Genomic DNA, 23,955 nt, shown 5'->3' with positions numbered 1-23,955 from the left:
GGGATGGTTCATCATCGGTTGTGACACTCTGCTGAACACGATTTAGATAACATTTTGGCTATTATTCAATGCGTTTTGGTTTGTTTCCTATCGATATCAATCCATGTCTGCGATTTGTAACGAGTTAATGAGTTTGTTATCTGTTCTTTCCATTTTATTATTGAAAAATTGGAAGATGAGTGCTTAGCGGAATGACTAACGTATACATTTATTATTTTCAAGTTTCGGTGTTATAACGTCAAGAATCCACCCAAGGTGAGGGGAAATCAGTGTATGCACAGAAGGTCCACTTCCGCAGGGGTTGACCGTCCACGATGGCATGGCTAGCAGGTTGAATGGTTGCCGTGCGGTGGCAATCATCACTGGACCACCTGAATCGCCAATGCATGTTCCGGTAGCAGTCGCACTGGTGTCGGTACAGATGGTGTCACCTGTTAGATAAGCTGCCAGGGATCCAAGACGCTGGTAGCATTGATTGTATGAAAGTATTGGAACGATGGCGGCCTTGAAAGGAAATGATGGGAAATTTACTACTTTTTTGCCCATGAACTTAGTAAATTCATTTTGTTACACAAAAATTGAGCTTATTTCATTGTAGGGGGAAGTACACACTGACAAATAGATAGAACTCTTCATTTTTGGTGATTGCACGCGCATTTAATTTCCAATTCAAATATAATTTGTTTGCAATTTACATACCGCAGCGGTGGTATACGATAGTTTTGACGTTTCTATTGAATCAATGTGCATTATTATCAATCCGCAAGCTTATGTTCCACGATCAGATTTATAATGGGTTTCGAGTCGTAATGAGTTTTCCTTGAACAGATTCTTAATCTGTTATTATATGAATGATATCTTAAAAACTGTTTAACGTCGCAGAGTTTTAAAAGTAAAAACTAAGAATTTAGAATTTCTGTATCTGGAATATTAAAATATTTTCGATTTCTAAATTAACTAGATCATCGATTCTCAACGTTCCACTACCGTGTGGAAAGCTAGCAGGGTGCCACTGAACCGAAGAAATCGGGAATTTTATTGAAATTTTTCAATGTTTTTCGAACTTATGGTTTGTTATTCACGGCTAGCTCAGTATAAGTTGGGTTTCTTTTCAGGGTCGGCTACATTCACTTGCTTCGGGAGGACATCACACATACAACCAATCAACATGAGAATAATAGGCGGAACAATACAGGACACCAAGACAGTCTCTCAAGAAAAAAAAGGCACAAACACAGAAAATAAGCTTATTCATTATATAATTTTCAATTTAAAAGATACATCATAAGGGGGGGGGGGGGGGTCGTTGCGGCCGATCAGGAAACGGTGGGGCCCATGCGTAGAGGGAGAGAGAGAAAGGGATTTTGTAGTTTGGTTACCTCTGATGATAGGGTGGTCAGCTACTCCAATCAGCACCCATGATCCTGGTCTCCATGGGGGGAACTCCGCCGATATGTTACCGAGGTCGTTGTGTAGATCCGTAGCTCGGCGTACCTTCTCGATGCTCCGACAGAGTAAGGTTTGAATAACCGACGTTCCACGCGCTCGCAGACGGGGCAGTAGCACATTGGATTTTGGGCACTGGCAAGCGGGGGCGGACCCGCCAGACCTTACCAGACCCTCACCGCCACAGCTTTGGCTACTGCTCGCCCGTTGCGTGTGTCGTAGCAATGGCGGATACTCGCTAGACACCAGCGCGGGACTCGCCGATCCCCAACTCACTTCTTCCTGGATCGTGGTTAGAGCGCACGTGGGAACTATTGTCACCGTCTCCGTTTGCGGGTATTTATATGTGGGGGGGGGTCTCCTTGGTACCACTTTCCACACGGTTTCTCCAAGGCCAACACTCGTCGGAGGTCTCTGCTGGAGGAATTGAACCCAGGCTTCGGTCTTCCAATACTTTCCTTTCGGCCTCAGGTGGACAAGCACTCTCTCCAAACCACTCTTTTACTTCGTTCTTCGTTTTTCTTTCTATACTCTCGATCCAAACTCTTGGACGGTCTACTACTTTCTGCCGGCTTTAGCAAAACTCCTTCATCATCTCCCCTCTCTCTCCCTTTTCTTCCTTTCTCTCTCTCTTTCTTACTCTCCTCTTCTAATTTTCCGGTGATCCGTGATGCCAACATTGGAGATGCATAAATGACATGTAATCGAACGGATAAGATGTGAGCCGTTTTCGAGGGGTTAGTAGATTTTAAACTAGGTAATATTAATGCGGACTTTGCCGTCTTTTGTTTTTTTATTTACATTTTTATTGTTTTTATTTATTTATTTATTTATTTATTCACAGTTATCTGCATGCAAAGATTTACAAACATTAATATAGTGGGCTGGGTAACTAATTGAACGGTTTATATTTATGTTAGGTATAATTTATTTACAAATGAAAATGTGCCAAGGGAAAATATTGAATTCAAATAATTATTTCTATATATATATATACTAACAAATCTAAACTAATGAAAAAAAGGACCTAACCCTAACCTCAACTAATCTCCTTATGTGCCTTGCCTTGAACCAGACTATTGTTCCCAAGTTGTTGGTAACAATCATCCCACCTCCCATAAAAAAATTACCAAACTAGCCTAGGTTGGTAATTTTTCGTGTCATGGATCGATGTTTCACGCAAACTATCAGTTCTGTGAGTATACAATTCTCCGGATCCTATGTTTTAATGATTTGTTTCTATTATAAATACTAACTGCATTCCAGATGCTCTCTTATAACTTCTATTTTTTTCGTTTGCTCGGTTATTCATTGATTTTGTTGTTTCATTTCCTGCAGTTCCTTGTTCGTTTTGTTTTTATTCAGTTTATAATGGAAGCTCTTTTCTTCTTATTAATAAACAATATTTATTCACTTATCTCAAACACACTCTCATTCAGACTCTCATTCAATTGGGTACCCTTCTCATTACATTCATTCAACACTCATGCTTTCCACAATCATTTCTTTATTAACCCTAACTCAACTTATTATTTTAATCTACTTTAATTATCCTAGAAGACTTGTACCATCTTCATAGATTTCCTATGTTAGAAGACTTCATCTGTCTTCTAAAAGATCGAAGAGGCTAAATAACTACCTCAACGATGATCACCTTGGTTTTGGTATTAATAAACAGGGATGTAAACAAAGTTAATCTTTCTCGTGGAAAGAAACAGTTTTTCGTCTGTTTTAAGTCTAGGGCCAAGCTGTTTTCGTCAAAACAGCTGGTCCCTCGGGTACCATAAAACAAGCATAATTATAGCATATCTATCTTCGAATTAGAGATTTGAGCCATTTAGCTACCTGTCAAACTTTTGCAGGTGAACGCACGGTTTCGAACACCTGTGAAAGGAAATCCGAAACAGAAACAAACAGAAAAGTTATTATGGTACGGCTAACAACGCATCGAGTTATCGGAGAACGAACAAATTTCTTTGAAAATTCTTATTTAGTTGGAGGAAGAATTATTGCTGCTCGTTGGAATTTTGTGGCTACGAAGCCGTGGGGCTATCTACGCTTTCTTCCAGTTTCATCGCTGCAATTGAGTTGTTTGGGAGAGGAAACGATTGTATACCAGACAAATTCTATTATTTTCTGCAGGCTGCACCGGCTGAGGTCAATGACCTAGAGAGATACAGGATATAGGTCGAGTTGGGGTTGGGTTCTGATTTCAGAGAGCGATGATCCTTCGCCGTAGGTGCTTATCAGTTGATGAAGTGAATTCTATCCGGGTTTCAAATGTACGGCTGGCCAAACACCTAATGATTTACCATCGAGATCTGTGATTTCATAGGACGATGAACCAATTTTCCGTACTATTTTAGCTGGTAGGTATTGAGGCCCATATTTAGCATTGTAGTTTTCAATAGCACTAGACTGCTTCATATTGCGCCTATAAACCATTTGACCTACTTCTAGTGCTTTTCCATACGCTCTATGACGAAGATCATATCGTTTAAGGCCTTCCTGATGGGCTTTTTGGAGATTTTCCTGAACTAATTTTTTAATATTACTAAATATTTCAGTCTGACGCTTTTCACGATCAGCTGTAGATAGTGGTGGGTCCTCATAGCCGTACTGATGGTCTGATCCCTTCAACAACATTTCGTATCCGTGCGTCGTGAAGAATGGAGTCAAGTCAGTCGCTGAATGCACCGAAGTGTTGAGCACTGTTTCTATTTCGGACAACTTGGTATCCCACAGTTTTTGATCGGTTTTAACGTAAGTTCGTATGGCTACGTTTACTGTTCTATTTACCCTCTCCACAGGGTTAGCCTGCGAGTGGTATTTAGAATTGAGCCAGTGCCTAATGTCGAACTGCGTACACATCAAGCGAAATTCTCGGGACAAAAAGCACGAAGCATTATCAGTAATCACCACTTCGGGGACTGAGTTACGGTAAAACCATTGATCCCTTAAAGCTTTGCAGAGGCTCTGACTATCTATCTTGCGGAAGGGGACTAGCATGATCCATTTGCTAAACAAATCGACGACGGACAAAATGTATTGATTCTGTTTTCGACTTCTGGGAAGTGGACCTATGAAGTCTAGGGCTATGATCTGCCATGGGTGAGTAGTGATCCGTTGCTCTCCTAACGAGGGTGCTAGGGCTATGTTGGGAGCCTTAGTTTCCTTGCATATGGTACATTTATTCACGTACTCCCGTACGTCAATTACCATCCTTGGCCAAAAGTAGCGCAAACGAATTCTGCTGAGAGTGCGGTCAGTTCCAGGATGCATGGAATTATCGTGACATTCTTTGATAATCCCAGCTCGATCGCTCGGTTGTGGAACTATTTTCCAATCGAATCGATCGTCATGCACATCACTGGGGTTTGATACGTATTTGAACAACACACCTTCACGTACCTGAAAATCGACATGTTCATCTGGTTGCTCAGAAACCTTTTCGAGCAAATTTTCATACCAAGCCTGAGCTGACTCAATTGGGTTTGGGTTCGGTTTGTTAGATATCATGGAAGTGGACGGGAAAACAGTAGCAACCGCATTTTCATCTCCTATAGCCACAGCACCTGGATCAGCAACAACAGCAGCAACACTGCGGGAGAGCGCGTCTGCCACAACATTCTCTTTGCCCCGCCGATGGCGTATAGTCATATCAAATTGTTGTAAATGCAGGCACCACCTACTACAACGAGATGCAGTTTTCCATTTAGCCGTCAGGATGTGTGTTAGGGCGGCGGAATCAGTGGTCACCGTAAAATGTGAGCCCTCGATATAGCCTCTGAAGGCTTCAATGGAAAGAAGAGCCGCTAGCGCTTCTTTTTCACAAGCATGATAATTTTTTTGCGGAGTTGTCAGCTTATGTGAATAGAAGGCTATCACCCTTTCAAAACTACCCTGAATCTGCGTAAGAATCCCGGCAACTGCCACGTCACTGGCATCTGTCTGTATAGTGAATTCTTGTGAGAAATCAGGGCAGGCGAGGATCGGTGCTGAAATAAGCTTCTCCTTGATTAAATTGAAGGCTTCTTCCGCGGCCTCAGTCCAGCTTAAAACCTTCGACTTGGTTTTCAGAAGGTCTGTTAATGCAGAGGTAACTCCACTGAAGTCGTCTATAAATCGGCGATAATAATTTGCCATCCCTAGGAACCTACGTAGTTTCGTGACCGATGTTGGTCTTTCGTAATCCACTATTGCTCGGACCTTTTCTGGGTTGGCCCGGAGGCCTTCTGTTGATAAAAGGTACCCTAGGAATGGCAATTCATTAACTCCGAATTTTGACTTTTCAATATTGATGGAAAGGTTGGCCTCTGTCAGACGCTTAGCTACTTCACGAAGGAGGTGCATGTGATGCTCGAACGTCTCCGATACGATGACTATATCGTCAAGGTATACGAAGACGTTCGGCTCTAACTCACCATGCCCAAGGACGCGGTCCATTAATCGTGATAAAGTAGCCGGGCTATTCACTAAGCCGAAAGGCAACCTCGTAAACTGAAACATTCCCTTGCCTTGAACACTAAATGCAGTATACCGCCTAGAACTTTTCTCCAAAGGAATTTGGAGAAAGGCTTCGGACAAGTCAATTGTACTCAGGTATTTGGCCCTGGGGAGTTGACCGAGAATCCGGCCTGGATGAGGCAAGGGATACGCATCACGAATCGTTCTTTCGTTTACTTTACGAGCATCTAAGCAGAGGCGAACCTTCCCAGTTGGTTTAATAACCGGTACAACATTCGAACACCAATCAGAGTGAGCCCTCTCGATTATACCAATCGATAACATTCGCTCTAATTCTGCCCCGACTTTTTGTTGTACCTTTGGGGAAAGTGTGTATGGATACTGTCGAACAGGAGGTTTTCCTTTCCATTCGTCCGCTATTTCAATATGGTGTTGGATTAGAGGTGTCATGGTCAACATATCTGAGCAAGCCCCTTGAAACAGCTTTTTAATTTCTTCAAGCTGGACGAGTTCAGAATCACTGAAAGTAATTTGATCTGATTCGACCCTGAGAAGAGTCTCTTCATCTACTGTGGCACAATCCTTAACGGTTGGCCAGATTCGAAATTTCCGCCAAAAGTCCATGCCGAGTATGCAGTCAGCCGACAAAGTTCTGACAACTAAGGTTTGAATTATCTTGATAAGCCCTGCAAAATTGAAAGGAATGGACAATTGACCTAGAACTTCTAATTCTGACCCATTTGCGGAACGAATCACTGTAGGACGGTCTAAAGCTTTAAGCTTCTGGTTGTTTAACTTGAGAAAGACTTTTTCACTGATTAGGGTGAGTTGGCTACCAGAGTCCAATAACCCTTTAGAAGGCATGCCGTAGATTTTGATTTTTGCATAAGGTCTGTTATCGTGGGTGTCGACTAAGGAAATGTTTAGAACCTGAGATTCCTCATCCGTATATAGATCTCTTTGAACAGGTTCCCAAAATTCCGGAGGATAGAAATCTGACGGCACTGGATTTACGCGGATGTGGTCGACGGTCTGCGATTTTGGACCGTCTGCAAGCCGTTTTTTCGGCAGTAGGGACAATTTTGAGTTTCAAATCCTTTGAATCCACAAACCAAGCAAAGGGAACCTTTGTAATTCCTACACTGTTCTAAAGAATGATTTGTTTGTCGACAACAAAGACATTCATAGCTACGAGGAGGTCGATGTGCTTCAATAAGGGTTTCTAATGTTCTTGTAGGTTTAGAAGGACCTTCCTTCGGATCAGGTTGCTTTGGGAGACCTGATGATGGAGGATTGTTCGGCTTTTTACCCTCCATTTCTTCCTTCTTTTTTTGATTTCCTTCTTTAGGTTTGTAATGATTTGATCCCTGCTGGTTTAATTTGAAAGGAGGACGGTTGTTGGAATTCCTGGGATCACCTCTTCCTGGTTGATATTCCGTAACTGCATTGGTGGATCTCTCATTTCCGAATACTTTAGCATACAGTGAAAAGTTTGACGCATCAATTACGTGCCCTGCTTCTAGAAGATCTGGAAGACTAAAGATTGGCTTCCAAAGAAGCGTTTTCTTATAGTCCGATCTCATATTCCTTTTGAGGATGTCCAGCTGTTCCACATCGCTCATGGGTACGATCATGGACCTAAACATTCTCTCCATATCATAATAATATTCCTGGAATGTTTCATTCCGCTGCTGGCGCCTTTGGTAAATCCTTGTCCGTACCAATGAATCTAATTCCGGATGAGCGAATGTTCTTCGAAGCTCGTGGACTAGATGTGTCCAGCTGGCCAGTCGTCCTGAGGAACGCATTGTCATATACCAGTTGAGTGCTGGCCCACAAAACAGATGAAACGCTGAATCAAATAGCTCAGCCTCAGAAGTCCGTTCTGATAAGGCTAGTTGCGAAACTAGACCCAAAAATTCATTGAGTTTGAGTCCCTGATCAGTACCCGCGTATTTCTCCAGTTTCCACTTCGAAACCGGTAACGATTTATGACTATAGTTACCTCGCGGAACGTCAACTGGAAAAGGGTAACAAGATGGTGGAGGTACCTGACTTTGTCCTGCTACAGGATAAGAAGAACCGACCTGAGATTGCTGAACATTCTCTCGGCTTATAACAGGCTGTGTAACCGGAGGCTGTATTGAGTAGGGAAATTGATTCCATATTGGCGCAATATACTGTCCAGTAGTGGTAACAGGAGCTGTGTATCCCTGTCCGATTGGTACCCCTGGATAATATCCCGGCCACGGTCCAGCTGTTGTCACCAAAGGATACCCTGCTGAAGTAACTGTCACGGACTGCGAAACATCCGGAACTGGTACTGGTCCAAAGTATGGGTTCGAATTGACCGAGGATACGACGCGAGGTATCGAGCTACTTGATGTTGAATTTGTGGAAAAACTGATCCTAGGAACCGAAGAAGACACCGGAGGAATTGTCCTCAAAGGATACCACCCTGTACTGACAACAGTCGGAACCGAATGTTTCGGAATAGTACCCGTATAGGTGGTGGTACAACTCGGTATTGTGTGGTTTGAACTAGTCGTGACCTGTGAAGTCTGATAATGATTCTCCCGGAAAGCAGATTGAACTTCCCTAAAACTCCGGAGTGAATAAAGTTCCTGCTCTAGTGTTATAAGTGCTTTCTTCACATCACCGGCCTGTATTCCTTCCGGATTATCAGGGTCCAACAAGCCTAACCTGAGTAAAGAATCCATAATCTCATTTTCTTCTCCGGTGAGGGGGTTTTTTTTTACATTCCCTACTGGTGACAAAACAGTAGTCTCCACCAATGGATTTCCTGTTTCATCAAAAAGGTTGCCCAAATCATTGTCCTCCAACTCGTTTGTTAGAACTGTCCGCTTTCCATAGAAATATCTATTCAACCGAGACAGAACCGCTTCTTGCATTCTACCGATTTCGATTCCATCCTCTGGGCTAATATAATCTTCTAAAAGAATCAACCGACTACCTATATGCAACAATCTAGACTGACATCTAGGTGGCACACCCTTGGATGAAATCCGAATCGTCTCATCGATCTCATTAAACTTTGCCACACAAACACGAAAGTCCATAACCGGATTTTGCTTGAGCGATTTTTTTGGATTTTCCTCTGATTTTTCATTCTTTAACGTCTCTCTTAGCGCTCTTCTTTTCCTTGAGATTGACTCGTTATTATTGAAAACAATATCCCTGACTTCAAGCTCAAAATCTAACTCATCTTCATTTAAATGATCTACCCGAATGTCACAATATAGTTGCTTTAACTTTTCAACGACTAAATCAAGTTCATTTGCCATTTCTACTGTTTATCAATAAGAAGAAAAGCTATATACAGAAAAAAATCAATTCAATTCAAATCACTTAATTACTAATAACTTCCGCTTAATTAACTAAATAGTTTTAATGCAATTTTCAGTTCAATTTAATTCCACTTAATCCTAAATTTCAATTCACTTATTCCTTGTTTTTCAATTCACTTATTTCTAATTATAAAATTCACTTATTTCTGAAATAAACCGTTAGCAATCAATGGAAAAATAGTAATATAAATTAGAGATCTTATGCGTCGTATTTACAATGGAAATGTTGACACAAAGTGGATCAAACAGAGTTTAATGCTTTCTCGTTGAACCAATACGCTAACGTAACAACACGATACAATCACGATGAATAGGAGGGAGAATCGTGAGTCTCCCGGAGCAAGTAGAAAAATGTTCTTGCAGCAAGAATATTTTTTTTTGTTTGGTGGGTTCGGGCCCCACGTTGGGCGCCAATTGTTATTCACGGCTAGCTCAGTATAAGTTGGGTTTCTTTTCAGGGTCGGCTACATTCACTTGCTTCGGGAGGACATCACACATACAACCAATCAACATGAGAATAATAGGCGGAACAATACAGGACACCAAGACAGTCTCTCAAGAAAAAAAAGGCACAAACACAGAAAATAAGCTTATTCATTATATAATTTTCAATTTAAAAGATACATCATAAGGGGGGGGGGGGGGTCGTTGCGGCCGATCAGGAAACGGTGGGGCCCATGCGTAGAGGGAGAGAGAGAAAGGGATTTTGTAGTTTGGTTACCTCTGATGATAGGGTGGTCAGCTACTCCAATCAGCACCCATGATCCTGGTCTCCATGGGGGGAACTCCGCCGATATGTTACCGAGGTCGTTGTGTAGATCCGTAGCTCGGCGTACCTTCTCGATGCTCCGACAGAGTAAGGTTTGAATAACCGACGTTCCACGCGCTCGCAGACGGGGCAGTAGCACATTGGATTTTGGGCACTGGCAAGCGGGGGCGGACCCGCCAGACCTTACCAGACCCTCACCGCCACAGCTTTGGCTACTGCTCGCCCGTTGCGTGTGTCGTAGCAATGGCGGATACTCGCTAGACACCAGCGCGGGACTCGCCGATCCCCAACTCACTTCTTCCTGGATCGTGGTTAGAGCGCACGTGGGAACTATTGTCACCGTCTCCGTTTGCGGGTATTTATATGTGGGGGGGGTCTCCTTGGTACCACTTTCCACACGGTTTCTCCAAGGCCAACACTCGTCGGAGGTCTCTGCTGGAGGAATTGAACCCAGGCTTCGGTCTTCCAATACTTTCCTTTCGGCCTCAGGTGGACAAGCACTCTCTCCAAACCACTCTTTTACTTCGTTCTTCGTTTTTCTTTCTATACTCTCGATCCAAACTCTTGGACGGTCTACTACTTTCTGCCGGCTTTAGCAAAACTCCTTCATCATCTCCCCTCTCTCTCCCTTTTCTTCCTTTCTCTCTCTCTTTCTTACTCTCCTCTTCTAATTTTCCGGTGATCCGTGATGCCAACATTGGAGATGCATAAATGACATGTAATCGAACGGATAAGATGTGAGCCGTTTTCGAGGGGTTAGTAGATTTTAAACTAGGTAATATTAATGCGGACTTTGCCGTCTTTTGTTTTTTTATTTACATTTTTATTGTTTTTATTTATTTATTTATTTATTTATTCACAGTTATCTGCATGCAAAGATTTACAAACATTAATATAGTGGGCTGGGTAACTAATTGAACGGTTTATATTTATGTTAGGTATAATTTATTTACAAATGAAAATGTGCCAAGGGAAAATATTGAATTCAAATAATTATTTCTATATATATATATACTAACAAATCTAAACTAATGAAAAAAAGGACCTAACCCTAACCTCAACTAATCTCCTTATGTGCCTTGCCTTGAACCAGACTATTGTTCCCAAGTTGTTGGTAACAGGTTATGGCGTCCTACTAATTAATATTTTAAGTTCGATGATAGGAACGAACACCCCTCGAACAAAAGTAGGGTATTTCGATGATGAGTACAGCTTTGAATGCGCTACTGACTCACACGCATACACGTAAGGAACAATCATCTTCTATTGTGCCGGAACCAAAAAGTAGGTAAAGCGGGTCAAAGTTGTTTTCATTTACTTGTGTGGAATTCGTTTGGAATTTTCCACTAGCTTTCTACCCAAAAGTAAGTTAGTTGTACCTAAACGTAAATATGTAAATATTATTATACTCAACGTTGGGTTCGCACACTTTACTACCTGTGGGCAGGCATGGAAAATCATTTGCATTCATTTCATACATTCATTTACATTCATTTGCCTCTAACTTTTTTCATCAACAGCGTTCCGCAAAAAACCACTCACGAACTAGAGCGGACAAAACTTGTTACGGTTTTTCAGTGAATGCAAAATACATTCACTGAAAACCAGTAGTGGCTTCTGTTAGCTCTGCTTCGTCATGCATAAGAGATACAGTTTGAATTGTTAACAAAAGTTGTAGCTAATAACAAAACCTACAAAAGCTCTGTACATCATTTTGCGAAATGCTGTTGAAGAAAAAAGTTAGAGGCAAATGAATGTAAATGAATGCACGAAATGAATGCAAATGATTTTCCATGCCTGCCTGTGGAGTGGTTTTGATCCTCCGTTTTTGACAACATTAGAAGGCGAAATGGAGACAAACTAGTCAAAAGTAGGTAAAAGTGAACGGCAGCCCTAAGTATGCACCGTTGGAATTGATAAAACGATCCATAAAATATTGAAATACGTTCCTTAAAAAATATCCAAATGATTTATGGATCCGGAGAAAACCCCTAAGAAAGTGTGAATGATTCATAAAAAAATCAATATGATCCTTATTTTATGAAAAATTTAGCAACACAGAACAATAAGCAATTGCACTAATTACCCATAAACATATTTCAAATGATCCATAACACTTTCAACAATGAACCATAAACTAACGAAGTTGATCAATAGAATATCAAGTTTGCGCATTCAAAAATATAGGCATATATTGTTCATGCTTTGGACACTATTTTTCTTAATCTGAACCATAAACTTTAGAAAATAGTTCCATTACTGCGTAGCTACTCAGGTTTACTGTCTTCCCCGTGAATTTTTTGTGAACAGGGCGGAACGATCAGTGTACACTCGGCTGTTGACAGAAGCAGGCATTTCTCGATGTGTGTCACGTGATCGTCTGTTTACTCGGCAGCTACCATTGTGTGGTTCTCTTTATTTTTCTTCGTCAGCAGTTCTTTTGATCGATGCGTCATCGACTTTGTAAAGCAACCGTTTAGTGATTTTTTTATTATTATTATAGTCACTTTAACGCTCTTGGGTCATTTGTGACTTGTCCAGGGGTGAGATTTGAACTCGTGACTTTGGCGTGAGAGGTATGGATGCTAACCACTACGCCGGGGTCACCCCCAACCGTTTACCGTTTAGTGATGAGTGTTTGAGTACGACCACGTTTTGCGTCCATTGCTGCAATGGAAGCGCTCTGCCCCCGTTGACGAAACTGCCTTACAATGAAACCACTGGAAGTGGATTCCGTTCTAATGGAGGAGACTTATTGGATAGCGGAAGATAAAGTGTTTATTGTGTAGTACCTTTTGATTATAGTTTTAAGATGTATTGTACAGTGAACATGAATCCTCGGCTCTGTAAAGTTAATTCGATTGAGCCTTATAAAATAAATTAATAAACAACAGGAACGGAGCGACCAGCGAGCGTTAAGAATAAGCTTCTTAAAGAAGCTTCTAGCGGCGCCGGTAGTGTAGTGGTGACTGCCTTTCACTCCAAAAGGCCTGGGTTCAATCGGGATTTTCTGAGGCACGCACCACGCACTCAGTACGGAAAAAAGATCGATGGAAAACAAATCACGGAAAAATATAAAGAAGCTTCTAAAAGAGCTTCTTAAGAAGATTTTAAAAGAAGCATCCACAGGAAGCTTCTTAAGAAGATTATTATAGAACCTTCTTTTGGAAGTTAGTTCTAGACGCTTGTCCGTCGCACTGCACTTCTAACTAAAAAAAAACACAGACAGGACAGTCAATCTAAGTAGCTACGTAATGGAGTAACTTTTCAAGGTTTATGGAACAAAAAATTGTTTTCTAAACATGAACAATATACGTCTAATTTATGGATAATGCCTATCTTTGTAACTGTGCGAACTTGATTTTCTATGGATTAATTTCATTAGTTTAAGGTTGATTGCTGAATGTTTTATGGATCATTTGCAATATGTGTATGAGTTATTTGTTCAATTTCAAAATTTAGTGGTACATTTTTTAAATTATGTTGCTAAAATTTTACATAAAATATGGATCATAGTTATATTTTTTATGGGTCATTCACACATTTTTATGGATTTTCACTGGAGTTTTGTGGATCATTTGGGTGTTTCTTAAGGATCGTTTTAAAATTTGCTATGGATCATTTATTGGTTCTTACCGTGTACGAATGAGTTTTTTAACGTTTAATCGACTTAATCTGTCTGATGCTTTTTTTCTGTTTCTCCTTTTTTTTTGATTTCGTGTTCCGTTCGTCATACTACTCGCACTTACTTCTAATTTTTAATTGTTATTGTTAATATTCTCATATTTTTGAAGGGTACGAATTACTCATATCATTTAACCGATGGCTGTAGGATTGATCTCTTTCTATTTACCTTGTGTTTAAAACTAATAGAAAGTCTGACACCAAGGAAATCAAATACCTATTCAAAAAACATCGATTCAGTAATCCCAAATTGCGCGTGATACGGCCTACCGATAACTACCGATAAAAGTTTTGAGAACCTACTGATAATGAAAAAATAATCTGGCCACCCTGGAGCAAACAATCCTTTCCCACACGGTAAGAAAAAAGTACCCAACGGCCAGTTCACTTTTACTTACTATTGACTAGTTTGTCTCCTTTTCTCCTTCTAATGTTGTCAAACACGGAGGAGCAAAACCACCCAATAGGGGTAGTAAAGTGTGGGAACCCAACGTTGAGTATAATCATATTTACCTACTGTTGGGTACAACTAACTTACTTTTGGTTAAAAGGCCAGTGGAAAATTCCATACACGCTCGCTCAATGTTACTCAAAAGTGAGTAACTTCTACTCAGTTTGGTATTTTTGTACAAAATGTCAAAATCTGAGTAACATTGATTGAGCAAAGTGAGTAACTTCTCCTCTGTTTGTCTAAAAACATTGTTGACTCATTTCTGAGTAATCCTGCACAAATGTTACTCACCATGCTTATGTCAAATACTTGTAACAAAAGTGAAAATTTTTGTTGGTGATTAAACCTCGGATTAAATTTCCGATTTCCCTTTGAAGTTTTGAAAATTTAGAATAAAGAAATGAATCAGTGGCTGCAGAGGTAGATAAGGATTCGTTTCGTAAATTGGAAAGGTAAGAAAAATAAAGTATTTGAAAATAAAAGCACCTTATTCAATCTAATCAAAAAAGAATAGGCCTATCTAGGAAATGTTGATGTGGGATGTTACATTGGACGTAGTGGACAGCATAGAAATGCAGATGGAACATCAGCGGTTTCTGAAGGACATTGGGATCCCTGTGCTCACTCATATTGCCATGATAATGCCATGCAACATTTTTAGACATCGCTGAAGAGCTTCGGTCACCAGCCTCGTCGTTGCATTTAGAGAAGCCACATAAGACACCGAAAACGTTGTTTTTTTTTAAATATAAATGTACGTCTCCTCTTCTATATTTTAATAAAATTGTTTGTTCTATCGTTTTAATTTTTCATATTTTATCAATATAAAATGAATTAATTACTCATTTCGAAAAACGCTCAATTTTATATGAACTGAGTAACATTTACTCAGATATGCTTTTTTACCGCAAATCAGAACTGAGTACAAGTTACTCTGATTTTGACAAATGCTAGCATTACTCAAAAGTGAGTAACTATAGGTTTACTCACTTTAGAGTAGTTCCACTTTTACCGAAAGAGAGTAGATTTTTACTCACTTTTGAGTAACATTGAAGGAGCGTGTACGAACTGCACATAAGTAAATGAAAATTACTTTGACCCGCTTTACCTACTTCTGGGTTACTGCAGTATAGTGCCGAGATCAGTGAAAAGAACTTAATTTTGAGTTCTTTGTTCCAACCGTGCAGCATCCCCCCATATGTGGTGCCGCAGGTGGATTGAATCTTCATTGTGTGTTTGTCTTGGTGAACATGCTGCTTAGCTCCTGATTGATCGTTCGTATTTCCTCAGTTAGTTCTTTGTTTACTCCCACAAAATTGGTCCCATTGTCCGTGTAGATTTCACATGGAGCATCTCTACGGGCTACAAACTGTCGAATCTCCTTCTTGCACGAATCCGTCGACAAGATGGCTGCTATCTCTGATAGTCAAGCACGTGAAGAGAACGACCAACCGCTTTACTGGTCGACGCAATATTGTACACGTGTATGGCCCGAATTAATCAATTCCAATCATGCTAAACGGACGACAGAATGGCATTAATCTGGCTTTTGGAAGAGATCTAGGTACAAAACCGGAACAGCTTTGTACATACACTGTTTCCTCACTTGACGCCCAGCATCCTCTGCTTCGGCATACAGAACTTCTGCCTGATCTCATTTAACACCGGCTCGTGGTTCGCATGTTTAAACTTTCGGTGATACGAATCCAACAACAGTTTAGTGATACGACTTTCTCGCGGTAAGATAATTGGGTTTCTGGCATCGTGATTAATAAAGTCAGCTGCTTGGATGCGACCGTCAACACGGAGTTCGTTGGAATGAGTTTAGCAAGCGAGCTGGTTCGATCCAGGAGACGACATTTTACAGGAACTGACATAAGATTGGGCTTCAACACTGCAACTTCATCTAAGAATCCGTCGGACTGTGCCATCCCTCAAAAACACTGTTCAGCTTTCTGCAACTCGTCCCGTGACAATTCCTTCAGCTGCAATGGAGTTTTTTTTATACAACCGCATTCGGTTGTCGATGTATCGCAGAACGTATGCACACTTCGTATTAGCGACGTTCACCATCGGTTCAATGACAAGATGCTTGCTAACAAAGGCAGGACGAAGTTACACGGTTGTCGGTTCGATTTCGTCGTGTCAATCCATTCTTGCTCGTTGTCGTATAGGGACTAAGGTCCACGGAACAATCGGCTGTCAGGGTCGAAGGATGGTCCTTTTCCCCACTTTGTGGCTTCATCGGCCACTTTGAGCTTCGTTGGTATGCACCGGTATTCTTCTACCGACGATGAGCTGAGAATCTCGTTGACCCGAAACGCAACGATTTGCCGGTAGTTGCGTGCGTCCGACTTAATCCAGGTGTTGACTGTCGATGAACCACTCCAAAAACAGGTACGTTGAATCTTTAACGCATGCTTCTCCTCGATCGTTTTCCTCAGACGAGCTCCAAGTACCACCGCCAGCAGCTCCAAGCACGGTATTATTGGATGGGAGGCAACAATTGCCGAACCCCCAAACGGCCGAACCCAGCAGCGCAAAGCTTGTTTGCGTGCTGTCATAGCGAAAGCACAACTTACATGTCGTTTTAGTTTTTGTGGTGTAGCTACACCGGTGCTACACTGCCGTACACCGAAATATTTTAGGGTGTAGATATAGGATGCACCTTTGTTTACAAACAAATAATGTTGAGCTGTCAAAGACTCGCGCTTATTCCTGCTTACACTACACCAGTGCTACACCGCAAAAACGAAAACGACATTAAAATGAGAGACGCTTTTCGCACCGTCTACTGCGATCGCCCATTTTGCTGATTATCGTTTCTTCTCTCGTACTGTACACATGTGTTGAATAAATCAGTTTACTTTTATTATCAAACCATTATTATTGTTATTATTTAACCTGCTAGCTCAGCCCAATAGGTATAGATAGATATTGAAGTGATGTGACCTTCGTTTTTGGGGATACCAAGGAACATCTAACGTGACGTAGGTTTGTTCACTAGCATCAACGAAAATGTGGAGCTCCAGGGATCTGTAGCAATTGGAACTGGGAAATAGCAACGAGTGGCTTTGATAGTGTTCATCTTCCAGAGTACAGCAAGCCACTGTTTCCAACGACAGTAAATTTTCCAGGGAACTTTATCATCCCAGTCTATCTTGGACCTTTCCATGAATAACGAAAGCTGCCTTGGTGCCTATAGGGTCGTAGACGCTTATCGGTACTCTAAGCATTTTCCGTTTAGTGGGAACGACTTTTCCTGCTACTAGTTTCTGTAGTTCGTCTCGGAAGCATAGAGAAAACGAAAATACATCCTCGTCTAGAAACCAAACCAATCCCAGAATTTTTTCCTTCCCTGTATTTTTGTATGCTGCGAAACACTTAACCGAACTGGAAATCACTTCGCCGATTTTGTCGAGCACAAAACGGCTGTGCCAATTCCTTATTTGGAAACTAGCCTTTGAGTGGACCTCTGCCAACTCCAACGCCATTTCGATTGCTTCACCTTCCGTATCCAGACTGTCAAGGTAGTCGTCCAAGTGGTGATTGCGTTTAATCGCGGCTGCCGCCCTTGGGTGTTCGACTTCGTTTTCCGTAGCGTTTAAGCACCGAAAAACCGACATGAATGACCATAGCAAAAACAATAAAATTTCTGACCAATGCACACTACTGACATCTGGCTCCGTGTTCGTGGGAAATATTTAGCTAAGCCATGAACTCACATGCAAAACTTATGACTTGGTTCGTGTCTGATCTATTCTGGATAAATTATTTTTATCTAGATCAAAAAATCATATGGTTTTGACAGTTTGGATCACTGCAACATTTAAATCGGACGTTTACGATTTTCGGGCGTAAGTCAGGTTTGTCGGTGGTTTAAGTTCATTACGAACAGAGATTGTGCTGGGGAACATGATGCACCAAAGATTGCAACATTCATCAACATGACTTGGATCGGCATATCTGGGTAGTTTCTCCACAGGAACAACAAAGCACAACGGTCTTCCTCCCGGATTAGGTGGTGTAACATTTCTTTGATGTTTCCTGAAATGGCCACCTCACGTTCGCGGTATCGGAACGGCACACCAAGTAGAGATGTCAAAATATCTGGGCCCTTGTGTTCAGCGAAATGCCGTCTACCTTCGCTGCAGCGTCTCAGATTACACTAACTTTTCCCGGTTTTCTAGAATGTAGTACTACACCAAGAGGCAAGTACCAGGTTCTACGTATACCTTCTTTTAGCAGTACAATAATTGTTGACGAACGTTGTTATACAGCTACGGATCTTTTGACAACCGCTTCTATAAACACTTCAATCGCTTCTCTGCTTCTCCTGTCTTGAATTGCCGCTGGTTGTGCGTTGAGTCGTTTCTTGCAGGATCTTACGGGCCCGCTGTTTGGCGATACTGCAGAACGGCCTCAGGTGGTACACGTTGGCACCCATAGATAGCCCATCCAATATGGGTTTTCGTTGCGGTTGGCTCGTTTATTCGACCCTAAAGAAGCTTGAGCGTTGGCAGGAAACCACGGGTCGCGTCGAACGCCACGCGTCGAAATTTAATGACTGTTCGGGTAGGCCTAGATCCTCCGCGGTGTACGCTTCGCCGAGCTTGAATCGTTTGCTGCTTCCCACTACCGACGCGTCAAGCTTCACTCTACACGTGTCTGTTATTTGCTTTCTTACGCCAGCTGTCCACTGGATGCTCAGAGAATCTAGAACCTTAAAAATATTAGAACCTTAAAAAAAATTAGAACCATAAAAATATAACATGTCATGTTAACATGTTTAGAAAATGTCTCCATTTCTGGAACATTCAATGCACGCTCGTAGATAATTTTTCCAAGCTTGAGATCTCACAAACCTTACTGTTACACTTTTCTGAAATTTCTTGCTCATTATTCTTGAACAGTTGTCTAAGACCAGGTTCTTAAAATTTGTTTTCAATCATAGTCCCGACTACTAAAAAATGATAGTCCTTAATCTTGAATTCCTGTGCACGGAGTCTTGAAAATGTTCAATGGTTGATTCACTGAATTACTTCATAGGAAGGAACTCATTTTGGGATACCTTTGCAACAAAATCCATCTGGCATTCTCTTCTCATTATATTCATACCAATCAAGAGCCATGGTTTGTTGTTAAAATCTGAGATCTTCAAAATAAGTAATATTTGAAGTTAAAAATCTCGCTAAATTGAGGAATGCGAAAATTCTTAATTTTGAAAAAAAAAATCCTAGTCCGAGTACACTCAATTCTGTTTTCGAATTATTTACATGCTTCTTACATAAATTTCAAAGCGTAAATTGAAAAATTGTTGCGATCTGCCTGGTAAATTTTCCAAATTCTGAAAATTGATTTTGTTGTTCCTCCAGTTTGCCGCATTTATAATAAAATGCTGAAACATTTATCCATATCAACGTGATATCAATTGCTGGAATAAATCATACTGGTATTGTATTTTAAACATATTAAGCTGTTTATATGAACCTGGAAAAAACTGGGAAGTTAATATGAGTGGCCGCCCAGAGGAGAACACTCCCTCCTATTCTGCGCCGCGAGTGAGGTGAGGTGACTCGCTGTCACTAGTGAAGTGACAAAAGCAAGGTTGCAAAGACTCATTTCAGCTAAAACAATGTTTTTCTAAATTATGAAATAATTAGATGCCATGATCAATTTTTGAATTGGTAGGATACAAGAAGCGGTTGCAAAGAATGTGTTTGACATATTAAACCTGTTTATTTCACTTCATGAGAGTCACAATCAGCGATTTTTCACAAACTCACTCACTCACTCACTCACTCACTCAGCGTTCAGCAAATCGCTGATTGTGACTCATAGAAAGCAAAATTTACAGGTTTTATGTTTCCAACGCATACTTTGTAACCTGTTCTTGTAAGTTACAAGTAAAACATGGCATCATACCATCTTTTGGTTTTATTATTCCGAAAAACATTATTTTAGCTGAAATGAGTCTTTGCAACCTTGGACAAAAGTCACCGCGAGTGAAGCTACTCTCCGTGTAAATCAAATGGAGAGTCACCTCACTTGCGGTGACTATTGTCACCTCACTATAGTGACAGCGAGTCACCTTACCTCATGCAAGCGCGTTAAACCCTCGAATAACAAGAAGCAGTTTATTCGAAAAGTTGCGTCTGTTTGTCTGTGTTAACAGTGTTCGTACCTGTAATCCATTCGATTGACAGCATTCTGTGCCGTACGATGATAATCCATAGCCGACAATCGTTGCCACATTGGATGAAAGAATGCGTTGATCGAAAATGGGGATGGGTTGAACAGTTTCACTAAAAACCAACGCGCTCTTGAGTAATACCTAGAAGTGAAAAAAGAACAACAAACACAATCAGTCCATCAATCCAATATTCTGCCCCTTTCCGCTAGGCACACAAACCAACGCCAAGTCGTTTCCTCTCCGCCCGTGAACGTAATCCGGCTTGAGAGCTACCCGTTCGATGGTTTGGCCCTGTCGGTAGCCACAAACAACCAATAAACTGGCGATATCTTTTCCGAAAATGCAATGAGCGGAAGTTAGTAGCCAGTTTCCGTTTACAACCGTTCCTCCACACTGGTGGGTGTATGTCCACCAGCTCCACGAATTGGCTGACGGCATGCGCTGACGGATGGAACAAATGAAAGGAATTTCACCAGGGGCGATACCGATTCCACCAACGATTCGATTTTCTGCTAACAGAGGATAATAGGGTGACTGCCGGAAAAATCCACTGTCCAATTTCGTTGTCAAGAAGTAGCGCTCCTACGTACATACCTGATGTTGTCGAGTTCGGTTGAAAGAAGATGAAAACCAGGATCATGATTAAACGTCGCATCGTTCGGTAAATTGGGAGGTTTACTAGAGCAGTAGAACCGATGGATGGCATATGACTGGGTGAGACAAACAATGGATTTGGCGACTATAGTCGCGCAGAGAGTTCGTTGATGAATAGTCGTTGGACATCTATTGAAAGTGGAGCGATTGCATCATCGACATCGTCATCTCTGAATATATTGGACAGACTATGGGAGAATGCAATTACCCGCACAAATGTGGTAATTCAAGGTAGACTATAAAGGCGGGTCTGATTTATCGGCGGAAGAGACATATGCTTGCTGCTTATTTTTGAATGGATGGCTCGTGCACGCAAGCCATCTGATGGATGCTGATTGCTGCGGTGGTAAGCATTTCTACACATTATGATTTGTGTCGATTTAGTTTGTAATCTGATGGATCGGATTGTCGTGGAAGGTTAGTCGTGAGATTAGTTTGATTTGGAAAACGATTTGGTTGAGGTAATGGGCAGTGAGCAGTTGAGGTTGATATACCTACACTTAGACAAACTTATATAAGGTCAGAAGATCAGCGTCACATACGGTTTAGCGAACATTTCCAGGCTATATTTTGCAATGCAGATCTTAGTATGAACACAAACGATTGCTTTGATCTGTTTCCCGACATTTCGACAGTGATGTATGGATTTTTCATGGGATTTTAATCGTTGTCATGTTTGTATAGTCGGTAAACTGTCGATAAATTTAAATTGTACACAATTCCCGGATCTAGAACTTTGAGCTTTACATTATTTGTGCTTACAAGCAACACACTTAGATTCTGTTACAGGAGTTAGTATTTTTTGCTAGGTTTTTGAATTGATGTAAAAGTCGGTAAACATTCAAATGACCATTAGCCGCAAGGAATCAATTAAATCGACTAATTTTCTTTTTTATCATTAAGTTTAAGGATTAACATAACTAAGTATGTACAAATTCTGAAATTTTTTGCCAAGTTTGTTTAAGGTGATTGTATTTGGTGAGCTTGTCCCAGTTAAAAATAATCCGTTTGTTTCCTGTAGGGATAGCCTCGATTGCGCGTGATCTATTTTGCGGTATTAGTTAGAACATAAGAAAAGCTATACTGTCGGTAAGGTGTGCACCCGAGTGCAAGAATATAGTTGAGTCTTGTAGGGGGAAAACACATTACGATTTATTCCAGACAACTATTTTAGAAAATCGTAGCTGATAGATATTGGGTGGAACGTTTCGAAATGTTTAGAAAAAATAGGGCGCACGCTTGATCCAGTTTAGGATACATTATTGACTGCTTTCGAGAACGCAATTTCATTTGAACAGCTTGTTTAAACAGGGCTTAAACAATCGTCACTTTGGTCATAGGTTGTTATGATATTCTGAACAATGCGTAAAGAGCAAATTGAAACATTAAACGACGCGTGAAAGTGAATATTAATGAAGGTCCAAGTGCTTTTTCGTAGCCTTTAATTTTCTGATTTGAAAGATCATTGGTTGCATTGGCTTGCAAATGAGCAGAATACGTGGTCCCAGCCCAAGCAACAATTTTTGTTTTATTTAAGTTTTATAGCAGTTGATATAACCAAATTATAAAACCTTCACTGACGACCACATTGCTTTAACAATCTCCTGAGAACCGCAATACAGCCATGTCATGGCCAATTGGCCCAGTTTTAATGCAGTCATTAAAACTTGATATGCGAACTACTTTAGGAGCATAGGATTTATGTCAGTTTTATCACACTCTAGACGTGATTGTTAAAAATGAAAACATAAAACCTCCTCCAGGTCAGAAAGTTTTAACAGCCTTCTAATGACTACCATAAAACTATATTACAACCGCATAAATCGCTCCTGAAGAAGTTGATAAAACATGATACGCAAAACATTTTGACAACTTTGAAGGTTTTAAGTTGGGGTTTTTGGATGATAGTTAATATTGAGAAATATCTTATTGTGGTTTTATTCTTTCGATGTTTGATGTGAAATCATGATCCTTGTCAGTTGGTAATAATGGCTGATATTATTGTACATTGAAAATAAGACGACTTTATTATAATTTTAAACCAATCTGTATATGCTTCACAGCATGCCGTGCAATATTTATGGTGATTATTATACCAAATAGGAGCATAAATTTAGTGCGCCATATGAATACTAAAATATAGGGATATTTTTAATTTGTATGCATTAGCACCATGCATTAAAGAGTCATTCAAAGATTATCTATTTAGTACAAAACTGTTACTACTGTTGAGCAATAACCAGTCACATTTTATTTAATTATACATAGATGTATGAAAGTGTTTTATTGCCTATCAATTAAAGCGTAATTATTCATACTGTGTGAAATTTGTTCATACGGCGACATTTTTTTTCGTTATAACTTCCTACTCCTTAAAAATACCTCAATATAACATATTCTCCTAGATTGGAATTCTATAGCATAACATAAACCTAATGGTTGTATCTTAGCATTTCGTAGTCCAAATTGAGAGCGTTAAGTTATATTTAAGCTATATAACTAGCTTGCTGGTTTTATTCGGTACAGCGAATCAAAACAAAACAAAAACCATGACCACCTGTCAAAAAGTCAACATTCCAAGCGATCCTCCTATTTTCGCTTGTAATCAAGATGTAAGAAATGCTTATTGGATCCACTAAAAGCTTTTTCAATACAAGGTTTAAAGCCGTGATGTCAATACTGGCCATCTCCAAACGGATTTAGTGAAACTGTCGGCGTTGCTTTAAGAAGGGTTCGTGGATCTTTCGGAAGTGTATCGGAAAGCCGCTTGTTCAATATTTTTAAGAGCTCCTTCACCGCACTGTGCCTTATGTAGGGATCGTATAACTGTAGTTCCTCCAGGAGTTTCATATTGTCGATCGTCTCGTCTTCATCGTGTTCAGAAGCACTGAAGGGGTTTTCATTTCATATATCTGAATAGATT

At 40.6% G+C, this 23,955-nt stretch overlaps 1 protein-coding gene across 1 annotated transcript; it reads right to left on the bottom strand.

Annotated features, from left to right (window-relative positions):
- Positions 1–195: 195 nt before the first annotated feature.
- Positions 196–21,018, bottom strand: LOC135707243 (trypsin-4-like). Its single transcript, XM_065229014.1, has 4 exons — positions 20,973–21,018; positions 20,598–20,887; positions 20,370–20,519; positions 196–504 (listed from the first exon to the last, which is right to left on the bottom strand). The coding sequence occupies exons 1-4, from the start codon at positions 21,016–21,018 to the stop codon at positions 196–198; spliced, it is 795 nt and encodes a 264-aa protein (XP_065085086.1).
- Positions 21,019–23,955: the final 2,937 nt, after the last annotated feature.

This window comes from Ochlerotatus camptorhynchus, unplaced genomic scaffold (genome assembly GCF_037179485.1).
Source record: "Ochlerotatus camptorhynchus isolate MF236.1 unplaced genomic scaffold, CSIRO-AGI_Acam_v1.1 ptg000305l, whole genome shotgun sequence".
Classification (NCBI taxonomy): Eukaryota; Metazoa; Arthropoda; class Insecta; order Diptera; family Culicidae; genus Ochlerotatus; species Ochlerotatus camptorhynchus.
The sequence above is the reverse complement of the archived record's forward strand: the minus strand, read 5'-3'. Positions and strand labels throughout refer to the sequence as shown.

Bases quoted from the DNA above. Each gene is read 5' to 3' on its own strand.
- LOC135707243 (XM_065229014.1), bottom strand. From the start codon at position 21,018: ATGATCCTGGTTTTCATCTTCTTTCAACCGAACTCGACAACATCAG. The intron at 20,520-20,597 runs GTTTGTGTGCCT...TTTCACTTCTAG, and splicing joins GAGGAAACGACTTGGCGTTG to GTATTACTCAAGAGCGCGTT. The intron at 505-20,369 runs GTACGAACACTG...TTTCCTTTCAAG, and splicing joins GTCAATCGAATGGATTACAG to GCCGCCATCGTTCCAATACT.